The sequence below is a fragment of the Pseudophryne corroboree genome, chromosome 10, assembly GCF_028390025.1.
Source record: "Pseudophryne corroboree isolate aPseCor3 chromosome 10, aPseCor3.hap2, whole genome shotgun sequence".
In the NCBI taxonomy this organism is placed as follows: Eukaryota; Metazoa; Chordata; class Amphibia; order Anura; family Myobatrachidae; genus Pseudophryne; species Pseudophryne corroboree.
In genome coordinates, this window is record NC_086453.1 from 195,127,916 (window position 1) to 195,149,316 (window position 21,401).

Consider the following 21,401-nt stretch of genomic DNA (forward strand, 5'->3'; position numbering starts at 1 on the left):
GATTACCGGTGGTAGTGGATACTGCTGGTAAGATAGGATCCGCTGGATCAGCACCGGAGTTTAGTAGAAGCTGAAATCTGTTGAAAGCTGGCTGCTGGAAGCAGATAGTAGATAGCTGGAAACTGGACAGCCACGGAAGACTGTAGAGTCAAGCTGCACCGCAAGATGGAAAGCAGGTGCGGGTCTCTTTGTGGATGCTGGAGACAGGAACTGGAACCTGGAGAAACAAGCCACAGGAGAGAGAGACTGGAGCAAGGTATGACATTCAAAGCACTGACATCAATCTGGCCTAGACACAGGATACTTATACCTGCTGCTATGCAGGCATTGGCTAGGCAATTATGCAGATTCCAGAGATGGTGGATTGGAGGAATTGGAGCATGTGATCAAATCCAACATGGCTACGCCCATGCTGGAACCTGGAGGGAAAACTGGTTTGAAATGTAATGTGCAAACATAGTGATAATGGCGGCGCCAGCCGCGGAGGACAGGAGACGCCAGATGACAGTTATATGCTAAGACACGTGGAGGACAGCGGAGGCCGCGGCAGGCATAATAAACCACTCTGTGAACCTGCAGCAATATCACAGGAACGGCGGCGGAGGCCGCGGAGGACGGGAGACGCCATGTTGGATTCAAACATGGCGCCGCTGTGGTAGTGTCTCAGAACGACAGGAGGGATGCACAGAGTGTTGACACAGATGAGATCCGGACTTGGAACGCTGGGCCAGTCTCAGAAGACACCTGAACGGCAGGTAATGGCGTCCAGATACCCGGATCGTGACACACAGCAAAGAACTGTGCGTTCTTCTAAATCACAAATCCTCAAGGAGAGTCCAATTGTGTCGGCTGTGATGCCTTACCTTCCCAACACTGGACGGGAAGAGGTGGCGCCTTCCACCATTTGCACGCCCCCTGCAAGTGCTGGAAGGAGCACCCGCAGTCCAGTTCCTGATCATCAAATTGAAGATCTCACTGTTGAAGTACACCAGGATGAGGATATGGGTGTTGCTGGCGCTGAGGAGGAAATTGACAAGGAGGATTCTGATGGTGAGGTGGTTTGTTTAAGTCAGGCACCCGGGGAGACACCTGTTGTCTGTGGGACGAATATGGCCATTGACATGCCTGGTCAAATTACAAAAAAAAATCACCTCTTCGGTGTGGAATTATTTTAACACAAATGCGGACAACAGATGTCAAGCCGTGTGTTGCCTTTGTCAAGCTGTAATAAGTAGGGGTAAGGACGTTAACCACCTCGGAACATCCTCCCTTATACGTCACCTGCAGCGCATTCATCATAAGTCAGTGACAAGTTCCAAAACTTTGGATGACAGCGGAAGCAGTCCACTGACCACTAAATCCCTTACTCTTGTAACCAAGCTCCTGCAAACCACACCACCAACTCCCTCAGTGTCAATTTCCTCCTTAGACAGGAACGCCAATAGTCCTGCAGGCCATGTCACTGGAAAGTCTGACGAGTCCTCTCCTGACTGGGATTCCTCCGATGGATCCTTGAGTGTAACGCCTACTGCTCCTGGCTCTGCTGTTGTTGCTGCTGGGAGTCTATCATCATCCCAGAGGGGAAGTCGGAAGACCACTTGTACTACTTCCAGTAAGCAATTGACTGTCCAACAGTCCTTTGCGAGGAAGATGAAATATCACAGCAGTCATCCTGCTGCAAAGCGGATAACTCAGGCCTTGGCAGGCTGGGCGGTGAGAAACGTGTTTCCGTTATCCACCGTTAATTCACAGGCAACTACAGACTTGATTGAGGTACTGTGTCCGGGTGTGGTTCATCAAATCGACAGTATCTAGGTCGACAATGTTTAGGTCAACAGTCACTAGGTCGACATGGATGGAAGGTCGACAGGGTTTCTAGGTCGACATGTGCTAGGTCGACAGGTCTAAAGGTCGACATGAGGATTTTAATTTTCTTTTGTGCCGTTTTCTTCGTAGAGTGACCGGGATCCCAAATTAGTGCACCGCGTCCCCTCGCATGGCTCGCTTCGCTCGCCATGCTTCGGGCATGGTGCCGTCGCTTCGCTCGGCACAGATTACCGTTCCAATCGTAGTCCACGTGGATCGTTAAGTATGAAAAAATTAAAAAAAAAAATGTGAAAAACTCATGTCGACCTTTAGACCTGTCGACCTAGCACATGTCGACCTAGAAACCCTGTCGACCTTCCATCCATGTCGACCTAGTAACTGTCGACCTACAGTGGTCGACCTAAACATTGTCGACCTAGATACTGTCGATCTTCAGACCGGATCCCCTGTGTCCCCGGTACCAAATACCATCTAGGTTCCATTTCTCTAGGCAGGCGATACCGAAAATGTACAAAGACATCAGAAAAAGAGTCACCAGTGTCCTAAAAAATGCAGTTGTACCCAATGTCCACTTAACCACGAACATGTGGACAAGTGGAGCAGGGCAGACTCAGGACTATATGACTGTGACAGCCCACTGGGTAGATGTATTGCCTCCCACAGCAAGAACAGCAGCGGCGGCACCAGTAGCAGCATCTCGCAAACGCCAACTCGTTCCTAGGTAGGCTACGCTTTGTATCACCGCTTTCCAGAAGAGGCACACAGCTGACAACCTCTTACGGAAACTGAGGAACATCATCGCAGAATGGCTTACCCCAAATGGACTCTCCTGGGGATTTGTGACATCGGACAACGCCAGCAATATTGTGCGTGCATTACATCTGGGCAAATTCCAGCACGTCCCATGTTTTGCACATACATTGAATTTGGTGGTGCAGAATTATTTAAAAAATGACAGGGGCGTGCAAGAGATGCTGTCGGTGGCCCGAAGAATTGCGGGCCACTTTCGGCATTCAGCCACCGCGTGCCGAAGACTGGAGCACCAGCAAACACTCCTGAACCTGCCCTGCCATCATCTGAAGCAAGAGGTGGTAACGAGGTGGAATTCAACCCTCTATATGCTTCAGAGGATGGAGGAGCAGCAAAAGGCCATTCAAGTCTATACATCTGCCTATGATATAGGCAAAGGAGGGGGAATGCACCTGACTCAAGCGCAGTGGAGAATGATTTCAACGTTGTGCAAGGTTCTGCAACCCTTTGAACTTGCCACACGTGAAGTCAGTTCAGACACTGCCAGCCTGAGTCAGGTCATTCCCCTCATCAGGCTTTTGCAGAAGAAGCTGGAGACATTGAAGGAGGAGCTAAAACAGAGCGATTCCGCTAGGCATGTGGGACTTGTGGATGGAGCCCTTAATTTGCTTAACCAGGATTGACGGGTGGTCAATCTGTTGACATCAGAGCACTACATTTTGGCCACCATGCTCGATCCTAGATTTAAAACCTACGTTGGATCTCTCTTTCCGGCAGACACAAGTCTGCAGAGGTTCAAAGACCTGCTGGTGAGAAAATTGTCAAGTCAAGCGGAACGTGACCCGTCAACAGCTCCTCCTTCACATTCTCCCGCAACTGGGGGTGTGAGGAAAAGGCTAAGAATTCCGAGCCCACCCGCTGGCGGTGATGCAGGGCAGTCTGGAGCGAGTGCTGACATCTGGTCCGGACTGAAGGACCTGCCAACGATTACGGACATGTCATCTAACTGTCACTGCATATGATTCTGTCACCATTGAAAGAATGATGGAGGATTATATGAGTGACCGCATCCAAGTAGGCACGTCAGACAGTCCCGTACGTATACTGGCAGGAAAAAGAGGCAATTTGGAGGCCCTTGCAGAAACTGGCTTTATTTTACCTAAGTTGCCCACCCTCCAGTGTGTACTCCGAAAGAGTGTTTAGTGCAGCCGCTCACCTTGTCAGCAATCAGCATACGAGGTTACTTCCAGAAAATGTGGAGAAGATGATGTACATCAAAATGAATTATAATCAATTCCTCCGTGGAGACATTCACCAGCAATTGCCTCCAGAAAGTACACAGGGACCTGAGATGGTGGATTCCAGTGGGGACGAATTAAAAAATCTGTGAGGAGGGGGATGTACACAGTGAAAGGGGTGAGGAATCGGACGATGAGGAGGAGGTGGACATCTTGCCTCTGTAGAGCCAGTTTGTGCAAGGAGAGATTGATTGCTTCTTTTTTGGTGGGGGCCCAAACCAACCAGTCATTTCAGTCACAGTTGTGTGGCAGACCCCGTCGCTGAAATGATGGGTTTGTTAAAGTGTGCATGTCCTGTTTATACAACATAAGGGTGGGTGGGAAGGCCCAAGGACAATTCCATCTTGCACCTCTTTTTTCTTTCATTTTTCTTTGCATCATGTGCTGTTTGGGGACAATTTTTTTGAAGTGCCATCCTGCCTGACACTGCAGTGCCACTCCTAGATGGGCCAGGTGTTTGTGTCGGCCACTTGGGTCGCTTAGCTTAGTCATCCAGCGACCTTGGTGCAAATTTTAGGACTAAAAATAATATTGTGAGGTGTTCAGAATAGACTGAAAATGAGTGGAAATTATGGTTATTGAGGTTAATAATACTATGGGATCAAAATGACCCCCAAATTCTATGATTTAAGCTCTTTTTGAGGGGTTTTTGTAAAAAAAAAAACCCGAATCCAAAACACACCCGAATCCGACAAAAAATGTTCAGGGAGGTTTTGCCAAAACGCGTCCGAATCCAAAACACGGCCGCGGAACCGAATCCAAAACCCGAAAAATGCCCAGTGCACATCACTAATTAAAATCCTCTCTCTCTAGCATCCATAAGGGATATTGGGGAGACTTAGTACGATGGGGACATCCTAAAGCTTCCAGGACAGGAGGGAATGTGCCGAGACTTCTGCAGCACCACCTGCCCAAACTGGGTATCCTCTTTGGCCAGGGTAACAAACTTGTGGAACATCACAATTTACACTGCTCAAAAAAAAAATAAAGGGAACACTTAAACAACACATCCTAGATCTGAATGAATTAAATATTCTTAATAAATACTTTGTTCTTTACATAGTTGAATGTGCGGACAACAAAATCACACAATTCCAATTATCAATGGAAATCAAATTTATTAACCCATGGAGGTCTGGATTTGGAGTCACACTCAAAATTAAAGTGGAAAAACACACTACAGGCTGATCCAACTTTGATGTAATGTCCTTAAAACAAGTCAAAATGAGGCTCAGTAGTGTGTGTGGCCTCCACGTGCCTGTATGACCTCCCTACAACGCCTGGGCATGCTCCTGATGAGGTGGCGGATGGTCTCCTGAGGGATCTCCTCCCAGACCTGGACTAAAGCATCCGCCAACTCCTGGAAAGTCTGTGGTGCAACGTGGCATTGGTGGATGGAGCGAGACATGATGTCCCAGATGTGCTCAATTGGATTCAGGTCTGGGGAACGGGCGGGCCAGTCCATAGCATCAATGCCTTCGTCTTGCAGGAACTGCTGACACACTCCAGCCACATGAGGTCTAGCATTGTCTTGCATTAGGAGGAACCCAGGGCCAAACGCACCAGCATATGGTCTCACAAGGGGTCTGAGGATCTCATCTCGGTACCGAATGGCAGTAAGGCTACCTCTGGCGAGCACATGGATGGCTGTGCGGCCACCCAAAGAAATGCCACCCCACATCATTACTGACCCACTGCCAAACTGGTCATGCTGGAGGATGTTGCAGGCAGCAGAACGTTCTCCTTGGCGTCTCCAGACTCTGTCAAGTCTGTCACATGTGCTCAGTGAGAACCTGCTTTCATCTGTGCACAGGGCGCCAGTGGTGAATTTGTCAATCTTGGTGTTCTCTGGCAAATGCCAAACGTCCTGCATGGTGTTGGCTGTAAGCACAACCCCCACCTGTGGACGTCGGGCCCTCATATCACCATCATGGAGTCGGTTTCTGATCGTTTGAGTAGACATGCACATTTGTGGCTTGCTGGAGGTCATTTTGCAGGGCTCTGCCAGTGCTCCTCCTGTTTCTCCTTGCACAAAGGCGGAGGCAGCGGTCCTGCTGCTGGGTTGTTGCCCTCCTACGGCCTCCTCCACGTCTCCTGATGTACTGGCCTGTCTCCTGGTAGCGCCTCCATGCTCTGGACACTACGCTGACAGACACAGCAAACATTCTTGCCACAGCTCGCATTGATGTGCCATCCTGGATGAGCTGCACTACCTGAGCCACTTGTGTGGGTTGTAGACCCTCGTCTCATGCTACCACTAGAGTGAAAGCACCGCCAGCTTTCAAAAGTGACCAAAACATCAGCGAAGTGGTCTGTGGTCACCACCTGCAGAACAACTCCTTTATTGGGGGTGTCTTGCTAATTGCCCATAATTTCCACCTGTTGTCTATTCCATTTGCACAACAGCATGTGAAAATGATTGTCAATCAGTGTTGCTTCCTAAGTGGACAGTTTGATTTCACAGAAGTGTGATTGACTTGGAGTTACATTGTGTTGTTTAAGTGTTCCCTTTATTTTTTTGAGGTGTGTGTGTGTGTGTGTGTGTGTGTGTGTGTGTGTGTGTGTGTGTGTGTGTGTGTGTGTGTGTGTGTGTGTGTGTATATATATATATATATATATATATATATATATATATATATATATATATATATATATACACACATACACTAGGTGATTCATCGCGCCCTACGGGCGCTCTTCACACCGTCGTTAGGGGCTACGCCCCGTTAACCTCTGCACGTCTTTGAACATACGCAGGGCGGTAGATAACAGAATCAGAAACGCAGGGCAGTATAGAGGGCATACAGAAATGGGTTCCGGTTGAGATAAGATAGAGAGGCGTAGGGGGGAGAGAAAGGGAATGTACAGAAACGCTGTGCGATCGGTAAAGGATAGGGAGAGGCAGGGTGGTAGGGAGAGGATAAAGAGAGGGAAGGTGTTAGACAGAAAATACCGTTGCAAGGGGCTACGATCCATTATCCCCTGCACGGGCTTCAGCTGTGCTATAATTGTTATTACGATTGTCAAGGGGGCGTAGGCCTTTGTGAGGGCGTGCAGAGTGGCCGCAGGGCACAATGAATAACATAGTGTAGAGTGTAGTATATATTGCTAGTGTCTGCATTATGAAGTACCAGATGAGTAACAGCAATGCACTGTAGATAAGATACGAAGGTGCTGTGGCCACAGGTAGCAGAGCCGCTTATACACACAATGGCCACAGGTAGCAGAGCCGCTTATACACTCAATACCCACAGGTAGCAGAACCGCTTATGCACACAATGGCCACAGGTAGCAGAGCCGCTTATACACACAGTGGCCACAGGTAGCAGAGCCGCTTATACACACAGTGGCCACAGGTAGCAGAGCCGCTTATACACACAATACCCACAGGGGGCAGAGGCGCTTATACACACAGTGCCCACAGATAGCAGAGCTGCTTATACACACAATACTCACAGGTAGCAGAACCGCTTATACACAGAATACCCACAGGTAGCAGAACCGCTTATACACACAATACCCACAGGGGGCAGAGGCGCTTATACACACAGTGCCCACAGGGGGCAGAGGCGCTTATACACACAGTGCCCACAGGTAGCAGAGCCGCTTATACACACAATACCCACAGGGGGCAGAGGCGCTTATACACACAGTGCCCACAGGTAGCAGAGGGGCTTATACACACAGTGCCCACAGGTAGCAGAGGCGCTTATACACACAGTGGCCACAGGTAGCAGAGCCGCTTATACACACAGTGCCCACAGGTAGCAGAGCCGCTTATACACACAATACCCACAGGTAGCAGAACCGCTTATACACACAATACCCACAGGGGCAGAGGCGCTTATACACACAGTGACCGCAGGTAGCAGAGGGGCTTATACACACAATGGGCACAGGTAGCAGAGCCACATGTACACACATTACCCACAGGTAGCAGAACCGCTTATACACACAATACCCACAGGGGGCAGAGACGCTTATACACACAGTGCCCACAGCTAGCTGAGCCGCTTATACACACAATACCCCCAGGTAGCAGAGGCGCTTATACACAGTGCCCACAGGTAGCAGAGGTGCTAATACACACAATGGGCACAGGTAGCAGAGCCACGTGTACACACAATACCCACAGGTAGCAGAGCGGCTTATACACACAATACCCACAGGTAGCAAAGCCGCTTATACACACAGTGTGCACAGGTAGCAGCGCCACTTATACACAATGAGCACAGGTAGCAGTGTTGCTTATACACATAACGGCCACAGTATTAGTGTTTCTAATTAATCCAATGTCCATTGCTAGCAACTATACTCACAAAAGTTTGGGGGGTTTGGAAAGGGAGTGGGTTCAGTGAGGTTCCTATCCGTGGGAATCACTTGTAGCGGCTGTGGATGGTGATTCGAGGTGCTACGTGTGGTGGAGGGTTGGGTGTGGGAGGGGGTCCAGAGGTGTTGTGGGTGGCGGAGGGGTGGGTGCAGGGGCATGGATGGCGTAAAGGGTGCAGAGGTCCTGTGGGTGGGGGAGGGGGAGGTGTAGAGGGGGCGCGGATGGGGAGTGTAGTTGCTTTTGGTGGGGGAGGGGTGGGGGAGGGGGACTGTGGATGAAGGAGGGGGTATGGAGGTGATGTGTGTGTGGGAGGGGCGATGTAGGGGTGTGCGTTTGGAGGTGCACGGGGGGTGAGGTTAGGTGATGGGTTCCAGAAGTGCTGTGCTTGGGGGATGTGTGGGATGGCACGGATGGGGGATGTAGATGTTGTGGATGGGGGAGGGGTGGATGCGGGGGAGCTGTGGATGGGGGTGGTTCGGGTGGTGGTCCAGAGGTGTTGCGGGTGGGGGAGGGGCAGGTGTGGGAGGTCCGCAGATGTGGAGGGTGCCTGTAGATAATGCGGGCGGGTAGGTGCTGTGGTTGTGGGAGTGGCGGGGGTGTTGCGGGTGGGGTACGTGATCTGGATGGGGTAGGTGATGTGGATGTGCGGTAGCTAGGGAAGGGGCGGGTGCGGGGATGGCACGGATGGGGGAGGGGGTCCGTGGGCGCTGTGGGGTTACGGCGGTTGTTGTGGGCCAGGTGTGCTGCTGCAGTGGGTGGGGGAGGGTGCCGGTGCAGGGATACCGCAGTTGGGGTAGGGCGGTTGGTGCAGCTGCGGCGGGTAGGGGAGGGGGTGCAGCGGTGGGGAAGGGGCGGGTGTGAGGATGCTGCGGGTGGGTTGGGGGCGGGGGGCGGGAGGGGGTGTGGATGGGGTCTGTAGATGCTGGTGGTGGAGGGGCAGGTGCAGGAGGCTGTGGATGAAGGAGGGGGTCTGGAGGTGCTGTGTGTGGGGGAGGGGCGATGTAGGGGGAGTTGGGGTTGCAGAGGGGGAGGTTGGGTGATGGTTTGTAGAAGTGCTGGGGGTGGGGGAGGTGTCTGCAGATGATGGGGGTGGGGGAGGTGCTGTGGGTGGGGGACAGGTGCGGAGGGGGGGCAGGGGCTGAAGCAGTGGTGGTGCAGTTGGGTGGCGGGAGGCAGCTGCTGGGGTTCCGAGGGTTGGGGAGGTGGTGCGGGTGGGGGTGGGTGCAGGATGGGGCAGTTGCGGTGGTGGTGCGGGTTGGGTGAAGGGTGCAGCAGGGGGGAGAGGTGGGTATGGGGGAGGGGCAGGGTTGAGGTGGGTATGGGGGAGGGGCAGGGTTGAGGTGGGTATGGGGGAGGGGCAGGGTTGCAGCGGGTGGGGGAGGGGCGGGGGGTGCTGCAGGTGTGGGAGCTACGGGTGGGGGCGTGAGTGCCGCGGGTAGGAGCGGATGTGGGGGATGCGTTGGGTGCCGCAGGGGGGGCCAGCGGGTGTTGGTGCTGTGGGTGGGGGAGGGGGCAGAGTGCCACGGGTGGTGCGGGTGTTGGTGCTGCGGGTGGGGGAGGGGTTGGAGTGCCACGGGTGGTGGGTGGATGCGGTGGGTGTTGGTGCTGCGGGTGGGAGTGACGCGGATGGGGGGCGAATGCGGTTGGTTTGCCTCGGGTGTTGGTGCTACCGGTGGGGGAGGGGGCGGGAGTTCCGCGGGTGGGTGGCGCGGGTGTTTGTGCTCTGGGTGGGGGAGGGGACGGGAGTGCCGCGGGTGGTGGGTGGATGCGGCGGGTGTTTGTGCTACGGGTGGGGGCGGGAGCAGTGGCGCCACAACGTGGGTGCAGGCCGCACCCGGGTGTTACCCTCTGAGGGGTGACACCAAAGTGCCGGCTCCTGTCACAGTGCAGAAGCCAGCACTGCCCCGACCCACAATGTGCCGAAAACGGGGGGTCGTGCCGCGAAGCCACGCCCCCTTTTCACCCGCGACCGCGGGTGACGGGTGGATGCCGCGGGTGGGAGGCAGATTCGGGTGGTTGCCGCAGGTGAGAGGGGGGGCGAGTTGTGCCGAAAACGGGGGTCGGGACGCGAAGTCACGCCCCCTTCCGTGAAGCCACGCCCCATTTTCACCCGCGACCACGGGTAAGTGACGGGTGGATGCCGCGGGTGGGGGGCAGATGCGGGTGGTTGCCGCGGGTGGGAGGGGGGGCGAGTTGTGCCGAAAACGGGGGCCGGGACGCGAAGCCACGCCCCCTTTTCACCCGCGACCGCGGGTAAGTGACGGGTGGATGCCGCGGGTGGGAGAGGGAGCGAGAGCAGCTGCCAGTGCTCAGCATGTCCCCCTGAACTCTGCAGCAGCCGCTAGTCTGTGAGGCGGGTAGTGTGAGTTCCGCTCACAGTCAGCGGCTGCGGTGTCACCAGAGAGAGTGTACGGGGAGAAGGGAGACAGGGGACTGGGCGGAGATGGGGAGGGGACTGGGCGGAGAGAGGGAGGGGACTGTTCCTGGCCAGATCTGTGCCTGTGACTCCGCCCAGCGTTACGGGCACAGAGTCACAGACTTGGGCAAATATATAGGAGATATAGTAGAAAAAGTCCAGCACTCTCATCTTCTAGACAGCATCAGCGGGGTGCACTACACAGAAAAGCCACTTACTTAGAGGGAATTTACGATGAATATAGTCCAAACATAGGCACTCTCCAGACTTTAGCAAGCTTTTTAAGGTATTTTTAATCCAATACTCACAATATAGAGATGCAAGGCGTATTTAGTTGCATGGCAGTGAAATAGCAGCGACGTTTCGGTCCCTCCGGACCTTTATCAAGCTTTCCATAATAATATGCCCATAAGAAATCCACATCAGCAGAGTTATTTACAGCGGAAGTATCATACCCCATTGCTGGTTGCCTTTTAAGTGCTCAAAATGCCGCCAAAGCACGCTGAATCCCGGCGTGCGTTCCAACCATCAAGTGGAACGCACCCAGGCCTAATTCCGGTTCCGGTCACGTGATTCTGCGGTTCAGCACCCGGCGTGACACGCGCGCTGAGGCTGGACGCACATACACACATTTTCTTCAAAGCTTTTTCTAGAGTTATGGAAAAAGATGTTAGGACAGGGTATAAAACCGTTGGCTTTAATAATTTATCTAAAGGTGAACGTATAGCCTTGAAGGCTTTAAGGGAGAATGAAAATGTGGTAATACGCCCCGCTGATAAGGGCGGGGCTATTGTTTTGCAAAATCGGTCCTCATATGACAAGGAGGTTAAGTGACAATTGTGAGATTAATCTATTTACAGTTTATGTGATGCTAATCCAATGAATAAGGTAAAAAATAAGATTGACCTATGCATTTCACGTGGACTCCAAAATTGTTGGATCAATGATAATATTGCTGAATATTTAAAGGTTGATTACCCAAAATGCCCTTATCTGTATACCATGCCTAAGGTCCACAAGACCCTTGTTGACCCACCGGGTCGCCCCATAATTTCAGCCCAGGATTCGGTATTACAGCCTGTTGCCAAGTTTGTGGATACATTTTTACAACCAGTGGTTGCTAGGATCCCCACTTGTTGAAAAGATACAGGAGATTTTCTGCTGAGATTAAAACATATTGATGTGTCTCACCCTGAGGATATTTATTTCGTTACATTAGATGTGGTATCGCTGTATACCATTATTCCTCATGAGGGTGGTATCAGGGCGGTACGGGAGGCCCTTGTGGCCTTTGATCATCATGGACCCCCAGTGGAGTTTATTCTAGATTTACTGGGATTGGTATTAAAGGAGAATCACTTCCTATATGCGGGTAGTTATTATAAGCAGGTGTCAGGGACCGCGATGGGGTCGAACCTGGCACCTGCTTAGGCTAATATCTATATGCATGACTTTGAAACTACATATATACTACCTGTATTTGGTGACTGTATTAAATGTTATTATAGATTTATCAATTATATTTTTCTGCTCTGGTCTGGGGGAGTAGCTGAGTTTTGGCAGATGGTGACCACCTTAAATAACCTAGAGACGCCAGTAACATTTTCGGCTAGGATAGAGGATGCTAAAATTGATTTTCTTGATGTCACAGTCTATAAAGATAACGGTGGGTTGTGCACTACACTTTTTCGGAAAGAGACTGACAGGAATAGCTTGCTCTATGCCACGAGTCATCAAGCACCTAGTTTAAAGGCAAGCTTACCTATATCACAATTTATGAGGATACTACGGATTAATACGGATGAGGCACTTGCGGAGCAACAGATTAATGTGATGAAAGTATGCTTTAAAGAACGTGGCTATGCCCATAAGATGATTGAAGAATGCCTTAAAAAGGCACGTGATAAAATCATTCACCCCTCTGGGTCATCGGATGCCAGACTGAAAAGTCGTATGATATACTGCAGTAAATATGATGACAGAGTGGGTTGTGTTAAACGAGCCTTTAGGAGGAACTGGAGGATTGTTGCCTCCGACCCCAAGCTGGGGCGGGACTTACAACAACAGCCAATGATGGCATATCGCCGCGGTGCGAATTTAAAACAGCTCCTTATGCGCCCTTTGCTGAATCCTGAAAAAGGAAAAAGGGAGACATGGCTGAAATATGCCAGCAAGGGTTGCTTCAAGTGCTCTGACTGTACGACATGTAGATCCTTAATTCCAGGTGTATCCTTTCCTCACCCACATAGTGGGCGTCCGATATACATTAAACATCGTCTCCACTGTCTTATGGATCATGTGATTTACTTGATTGTATGCCCATGTGGGCTGGTTTATGTTGGCCTGACGCAACGTTGCTTTAGAGAACGAATGGCAAACCACCGATACTCTATAAGACAGGCGATTGAGACGGGACAGTCGGATAAACCGGTGGCAAGACATTGGATGGAGGTGGGACATCAGATTCCTATGCTTCGCTGCCGGATCATTGACTGGATTCCTCCCTCAGTCAGAGGAGGTAATAGGATCCTTGAACTGCACAAACGTGAATCTGAATGGATATTCCGGTTGGACACAATTGCCCCTAGGGGCTTGAATGAGCAAATTAATCTAAAAAACTTCCTGATTTAGGTCAACTGGCGTCTCTATAGAAATATTATATATATTTTTTTCATTTGTGGTTTTTTACCACTATCTACATTCTACGGGCTCCACCACTTAGTATATACTTAACAGTATATATTTTTAATTATATGTGTGTATGTTTTGTTGTTTATGTATCACTAATGCTTTTGGATATGTAACATTGAGCTTTGCTAGTTGCCTCTTGTTTGTTCTTAAATGCCTATACATGTGTACTGTCGCCTGCTATACCGCTTTATGCCATGGATGGCGCTGTTGATTTGTTTATTTACTACACTGATGTGTTGGTACTTTATGTGCCTAGCGGTGTTGTACATTGCGGCTGGGGATATATGCACATGTGACATGTGGGAGTGGTGTTCGTGCGGTGTGAAGAAAATGTGTGTATGTGCGTCCAGCCTCAGCGTGCGTGTCACGCCGGGTGCTGAATCGCAGAATCACGTGACCGGAACCGGAATTAGGCCTGGGTGCGTTCCACTTGATGGTTGGAACGCACGCCGGGATTCTGCGTGCTTTGGCGGCATTTTGAGCACTTAAAAGGCAACCAGCAATGGGGTATGATACTTCCGCTGTAACTAACTCTGCTGATGTGGATTTTTTATGGGCATATTATTATGGAAAGCTTGATAAAGGTCCGGAGGGACCGAAACGTCGCTGCTATTTCACTGCCATGCAACTAAATACGCCTTGCATCTCTATGTTGTGAGTATTGGATTAAAAATACCTTAAAAAGCTTGCTAAAGTCTGGAGAGTGCCTATGTTTATATATATAACAAGGGGGTATTCCATAATAGTTGTATTTATCAAGGCTAAAATGCCAGCATCAGTATAAAAATGCTTATACCGAGTAACAAACTGTATGGACTGATTACCACATGGTTTTAAAACATACTGCGTCAGTCAGACGGTCTTCTTCCACTGTAGTCCCGGGCACACACCTCACGCTACCAGTCTCTATGAAACTCGTGTCATGCTGGAGCCATGCAGATACGAACTGGTGTAGGTAACGTTGCATAGCCATGGCTGACACGTTTTGTCATCAACTTCTTCAGAGGGCTCTCTGATGAAGTTGTTGACGATGAGCTGCAGAGAGAGCTAAGTGGTGAGAGAGGCCGACCTAACAGCACAGCCCTGAAAATCAAATGTTCGTTCTAGATAGAACAGAGTTTCATTGCAATAAGTTGCAACGAAAATGTAACCAACATAAGGCTTGGTGTGTAAGGATTCAATACAAGGGAGCCATGTGGCAAGTATAAGGTTTACATAGTAGATTTAAAAACACTGCATAGTAAAGACCAGTCCTGTGAATCAATGAGCAATTCCAGTCCCTTCATTATAATGCGACAGGGTTATTAACAGCAGAACAATACATATGAAAGGGCAGTTTTATATTCTGCATTAGCAAAGGTCAATATTAAATGAAAATAATACACTATAATCAGATGGGAGTTCACCTTTATGGTTAAGATGACCTCTGTGCACAGAAATTCTGGAGCAACTATTTCGGAAAATAAAACACCCTATAGTTGATAGAAACACAGAGTGCAATACCTTTTGGCATTAAATGGTTTATTATGAAGGTAATACCTACCTGGAGACCATAAAGGTGGATACATTTTAACATATTTTTAAGCAGGGTCTCCTGGAGTACCTATGCAATTTTACATCAAACTCTTTTAGATGATCTTTATATAGTATTATTATAATAATAATAATAATAATAATAATAATTTAGAACCTGGTGTGTCTCACCCTACCTAGGTTACAGTATATTCCATCATAGGGAGATTCAGTTCTCCGCAATGTCCTGCATTATCATTCAGATGCGCATACTGCTAGATACTACGGAAGGCCAACATAAATACTTTGGCTTTGCGCCTTTATGAGTGTTAGAGAAAATTAGCAACATTACTGTCCTCAAAGCTCCTTCGCCTGATCGCTCTCGTGAGGCACTTGGCAGCAATTGCCAATAACTGGAACACCTTACTATGGGGTATACTCAATTACAGTCGGATCCTTTCTGATAATGCACTATTCAATAATGGCAATCCAACTTTTTTTAAAGTCGGATTGACATTATTATTGGAAGGGACAGACACAGGCGGCCTCACCCCGTGGCTGCAGCAGCGTAGCAGGAGGATGGGGCACCGCAGCTAAACCTCACAGGAGCGCCCATCCGGCTCCAGCAAGTGGGATCTTGTTTGCTGGAGTCGGGTGGACGCTGCCGTGAGCGGCGGCGCCCCATCCTCCTGCTGCAGACGCCGGGTTCCCTGCTCTCCTCCGCTGCGATAACCCTCTCAGCCGTCCACGCTCCATCTTCTCTCCCATGGCGGCGACCCATCCTGCTCCTACGCTGCTGCAGCCGCGGGGTTTCCTGCTCTCCCCCGCAGCGGGACCAAAACAAACACTTGCAGCAGGAATATGATCGGAGAAGTCAGCAACGAGCCCGCTGAAGAACATCTCCAGATACACTCATTTTATGTCTACAGCCTGGGTCTTTATCAAAAAATGTTTTGCTTCTTTTCCCTGTCCCCGCTCCCTGTCTTCTCACCTCAATCCGACGTTTCAAAAAGTCAGATTGAGGCTGTCTGAAACGAGACCAAAACCTGTCGAATTTGGTCCCATTTCTGCCAGAAGCACGCGGATCGGCGGCTATTCTGCAGATCCACATGCTTTCCGACAATTCGAATTCCCCGACTTGTCGAGAAAAAAAGCCGGGGATTGGATAGGTCGGAACCCCTTCAGACCTAAAAAAGTCAAAAACTGCCATCTTTCCGACAAGACGGCAGTTTCGACTGCAACTGAATACACCCCTATAAGTGAAGTGACATCATGGATCACAAGTATTACTATTTTACAGCTATTCTGTACAACTAAGGTTTTACTATAAGGCCCTATTTTCACAGAATTCATCTGCATGAAATCTGAGGTTTAGGCCAGACTGAAAAAGCACTACTGATTATTTCTAAAGGATCAGTCCAACTAATGAAGGTTTCTATTGTGCCAAAACCTTTATGGACTAGGGAGGACCCTGAGCCTTGTGCTAGAGAACTCATTCCGAATGTTAGCCTTTTTACTTCAAACTTCTGTTCTCTAAAGAAAACAGATCACTTATAGTAATTCAAGATAATGGCCTACATTTTTTATTTTAATTAATTTCAGAGATGTCACTAGTTTCTAGTGGAACTGGTGGCATTAATAAAAAGGCTGCAAGTCTATAGTGTGCAGGTCACAGATCAGCTTAAAGAAAAAAAAAAAAAAAAAAAAAAGAAGAAGATGTATATGTTCCACTGCATAAGAACAATACATCAATGGTTTCCTAGACATTGCACAACCATTGGCTGCCTACACCAGATACTGTGACATGCTATGGTAGACTTAAACTGCTCTGCAATACAAGGCAGTAAGGGGGTCATAGGGATTGCAATAAGTACACAGGAGAGTGTATGCACATTGCAGTTTTTGTCATTTTGGGGGATTATTTAGTAATTTTGCATCAACGCAGATTCCTCCAGTCCAATAAAAGCAGCAGAATTAGACAGTGACATTTTTTTTTATTTGTCCTGTGTATGTTAAACATCACACTATTTGTGCACAGAATGCATGTCATTTTAACAAGCTGGACCATTAACATTGCTCATTATGGAACAAAAAGACTTAATGATAAGACATTAATCTACTCCACAGGCACAGACAGGACTCTGGGGAAGCGCTCTGTTAACCATTTCATGTATAAAAAATAACAACTGGTAATTCCCATTACCATGATAAAAAGTTCTATACTAAACACTGAAATGCATTAATGCTGCAAACAATAAAAACCTCAAAACACATTATTAACAGTATAAAATTGCTATCCATTACACACATGTAAGAGTCACCAAAACTTGAAAATTGGACACTGCGGGACAGTGATTCAGAACTGAGCGCTGAGCAAAAACAAGGCACAACCTGTACCAAACACTGCAATTACTTTTTATTTTTGCATGCAGGGAAAAGTACCGGCTTCTTTTGCAAATAGGCTGCAAATAATGAACAGGTCTAGTTCCACGCTTACATTTACAGTTCACCAAGGACAAGCCCTTCCCAACTCTAAACCTCTGCACATTTGAAATCTGCCCCACCTGCTGGGCAATATGGTTTTGCCAAGGTGCAATTTTGCTCTTTCTGCTTTACTCCCAACTCTGAATCAGTCCCCGTATTACTATTAGCTATGCAGATTACAGCAAAGTACTGTTCATTGCTATCAGCCATATTCTGTTATTGGACTAAACCCTAATAGTTATTTCCCCTGTGTATTTGTCGGATGTAAATTCATGTATAAAGATCTAGAGCTGCCAGTTTCTTTCAGGTGTGAGAAAGCTCAATATAGGTTGTGGGTGTGACCTAGCAGAATAGCGGGAGACATAAAATTTACTAATCAGAGAACGAGGTAGACCTACAATATGTCATCACTGGGGTCATATTCCCAAAATATACTGAGCACACATGAAGGGACGTCAGACAAAACCCCATAATTCTACAATTTGGGTGTGGCGGCTAGGGCTATCCCCCAGCCCTCAAGTGCCTAACCCTCCACCTCCCCCTAGCTCCCCCAACCAAACAGTCGCCTACAATATTTACCGTCAGCGGTCAGTGTCCCGGTGCCGGGATTCCGGTATCTGTCACATGACCGCCAGCTTTCAGAGTGCCAGGATGCTAACTGTACCCCATAAGCGGTTCACATTTATTTGGGGAGATCTCGTTATAGAGTAGTAACTTCCTTATTCCTTATTATTGGACTGGCCCAAAAGATAGGGAGGGGAATTTATCTTGGCAGTAACACAAATGGAACATTTGTCGCTACATAAGGTTATACATATAGGGGGAGATTTATCAAACCTTCTGAAGAGTGGCTTCTATATACCTTGGAGAATGCACTTTATAATTGCTAGATAATTGCTATGGACAGCATCTCCATTTTAAGAGACTAGATCCATGTCCTCCATGGTCCTTATCAGATAAAACTTATATTTGGCTTTCCTCCTCAAACTCGTTCTAGGATTTCTGTTGGTTCAGAGATATATTTTCTCTCCTTTAAGCATAAAGTTATTGAAATTACATCCTTAACACAATGTCTCCGTACAGTACTGGTTAGACCATCCTGTGTATATAGCATTCAACGTCCCGCAAAGCGGTCTACAAATCCAAAACAAATAAAATGATGGTCTAGCGCCAACATAGGACTCACTTGTTACTCTGCTCTCCGGTGCGGTAGAGAAAAGCATTTAGCGTTGCCCTTAGATCTTCACTGATTTTCTCCTAAAAAATAGAACAAAAGGAGGAAGCGGTCTATCACATCTGTCTTTATGAATCCTGCAATCCAGTCTTGTAAAATGACAAGGCTAAAACTTACAAGGATTGAAAAAAAAAAAAAAAAAACCCCAAAGAAAAAAAAATAGAAACACAATAAGTGACTCTACTTTTCTAGTAGATTTATCAACCACTTTATTGTAACTGGGATGAATAGCAGTAATCCTTTCAGAACCTATTCCAGCATGCAGCTAGAATATATTTTCTAGGCCAGATAAACTAGATCAGCCACAAGAAAATAATTTATTAAAAAAAAAAAAGAAGAAAAAAAAAGAGAAAGAAATTAGGTCTATAAATGGCATGTGGATGTTTAGCTTCCTAATAAAGCACAGACAGCAGCTCCTGCGTTGTCCACCTGTCGCACTTGTAAGGAGGTTCTCTCCTCCCAGACCTCAGACCATTAGGGCCTTCAGCTATGGTTTCTAACCAGGCAAAATTAAATTTCAAAAACATGTGCAGACAAGGTCAATGCTGCCCTCTAGGTGACATGCGAGGCAAATGCTCTGGGCACACTGGTGCGGAGGCTATCCTCTGGAGATGACAGACACCATCCTATGAGTGGTCTGTGGTGGGAATATCTTTCAGATTACAAAGTATTCCCGTCTGTACACATGCCTACTGCAGATATCACAGAGAGTCTTCCACCGAGATAAGCAGCTTTACAAATTACCAATCAAGTGTCTCTGCTTATTGTGTTTAATAGTTTTGAAAGTGCAACCATAGATGAGAACGTACTATACGAGAATGGACATACTTTTCTACACAGCCTTTGCCGCTGGCTCATGGAAACTGCAGGACAGTAAAAGATCTGGGAAGCTGCACAAGAATGGGTTCTCCATTTTAATCAAATTATGGGGATATGTGTTGTACATAACAATGGAGGGAGGAGGAAGGGGGATCTGATGGAAGTGCAGTTGAAACCCCAAGCCCACCTAAGCTCTTATATGGCCCCACCAATAATACCATGGCCTCCAGTGTCCATGAATGTGTATTTATGTATAGCACAATGGGGGAGAGTCAAATGATTTTTTTGGGTGCCCAATGTAATGAGCACTCATCAGAGCAATTCAATTGTTGCTTCAGTCGGGCAACCATTATTTTTTAAGTGCCCAAAAGCAACTGGTTTAGCCGTGCAACTAACGCAAAAATTCCCATATGGACGTCCAAACGGGACACTTTTTGCACATTTCTGCTCGCTACCGCAGGAGGCTGCGAGCAGAAATGTTGGTGCTGGCTGCGAGCAGAAATGTTGGTGCTGGTTGCGAACATGCCCGAAAGGCAGAACAAATTTATGGCTGCTGTCGGTTGCCACCTAGTGGTGGGTGCCTAAAAAAACAACTGAATTGCCCCTGGTGGGCATACACATCTTAAATCACTAGCACCTTTTCTTCTCCTTCTCTACTTTTGTTCTGTAATTCCCCACTGTATATTACACTTCTACAAAACTGAGCTGAGCAATACATGGAATTATATATGCAATGTATATCCTGTTAGTCACTGATCATTGTACCATTGTATCTAGGTCTTCTTTCCATGTACCGCCTGCCTTGCACACTGTAAGCTACATAGAGCATCCCTGATGGCTGCCTCACATGGCACTCAAGTGTCAGATGAATAATGCATGGATCCAATGATTTTTGGAAGGATTGTATCTCTTGCTTTACTATTTTCTCCCATTTTAGGTCATCTCTTCCAGAATTGCCTATTCTGCCCACTGTAGCCTATGTAGTGTGCACAAGACGGCTTGTATCCTCTGGTACCCTAAGTGACAGAAAGGATAATCCTAGGAAGAGATGCCCCAAAATGTTCATGGTTTCTTTATTTCCTTTAAATGTAAACCTCTGTATTATGATTTCTGTAAACACCACAAATCCTTTTAGAGAAAAGTGCTACATAAATTCAGTTATTAAAGTATGTAGAGGGTTATTTCTATTTTTTGTTTCAAACAAAACCATGTGCTCAGATGACATGCCCACTGTACTCTACTTGGGTGGGATATACAAAGTGCTACATGTATCAGCTTCGCAGTGTACTGGGGAAACTTTTTTGATTTTTTTCTTATCTATAATTCACTGGGGCAGACATCATCAATCTGTTATCACAGGGGGAAATGCTGCTGAGAATACTGGGGAGCTCAGACACAAAACCTTGGATGAAAAGCATAAGCAGCAAAGTGATTACATACTGTGGATCTCTTCCTTAGGAAGGCATCTGCTTCATCCACGAACAACAAGAGGCTGTTTAAAGAGACAGGAATCAGACGTGTAAGGTTACATTTTCATTTGTATTAAGCACCATTAGAAGAAATTTAAAGATTTTTATAAAAGGAATTTTAAAAAAAAAAACCTTCACACATTATAAATACAGTATACACAATTTACAAAAAATATTTTCGTTTGTAATTGATAAATATAGGTTTTTCATACTTTACTTCATAGTTGTCAAAGTGCATAATATGAATAGTTACAACAGTGACCAGAAATGCAAAACATTGTGAATTGTTTAGTCAAATTTATAGATATTGTGAGTCAAAAATAATTAGGAAAATTAGGATTTTGGTTACCTACCGGTAAATCCTTTTCTCGTAGTCCGCAGAGGATACCGGGGTCCACATTAGTACCATAGGGTATAGACAGATCCACCAGGAGCCATTGGCACTTTAAGAGTTTGAGAGTGTGGGCTGGCTCCTCCCTCTATGCCCCTCCTACCAGACTCAGTCTAGAAACTGTGCCTGAGGAGACGGACATCTTCGAGAGAAGGATTTAACACAGATAGTGGCGAGATT

At 47.7% G+C, this 21,401-nt stretch overlaps 1 protein-coding gene across 1 annotated transcript in view; it reads right to left on the reverse strand.

Moving 5' to 3' along the window:
• Positions 1-21,401, reverse strand: part of LOC134966344 (ATPase family AAA domain-containing protein 3) — a 256,466-nt gene that overhangs the window by 113,494 nt on the left and 121,571 nt on the right. Inside the window, exons 12-13 of the mRNA XM_063943015.1 lie at positions 20,802-20,853; positions 18,495-18,565 (exon numbers count right to left, since the gene is read on the reverse strand). Of these exons, the coding sequence (XP_063799085.1) occupies positions 18,495-18,565; positions 20,802-20,853 (123 nt within the window). The remainder of the gene's footprint in view (positions 1-18,494; positions 18,566-20,801; positions 20,854-21,401) is intronic.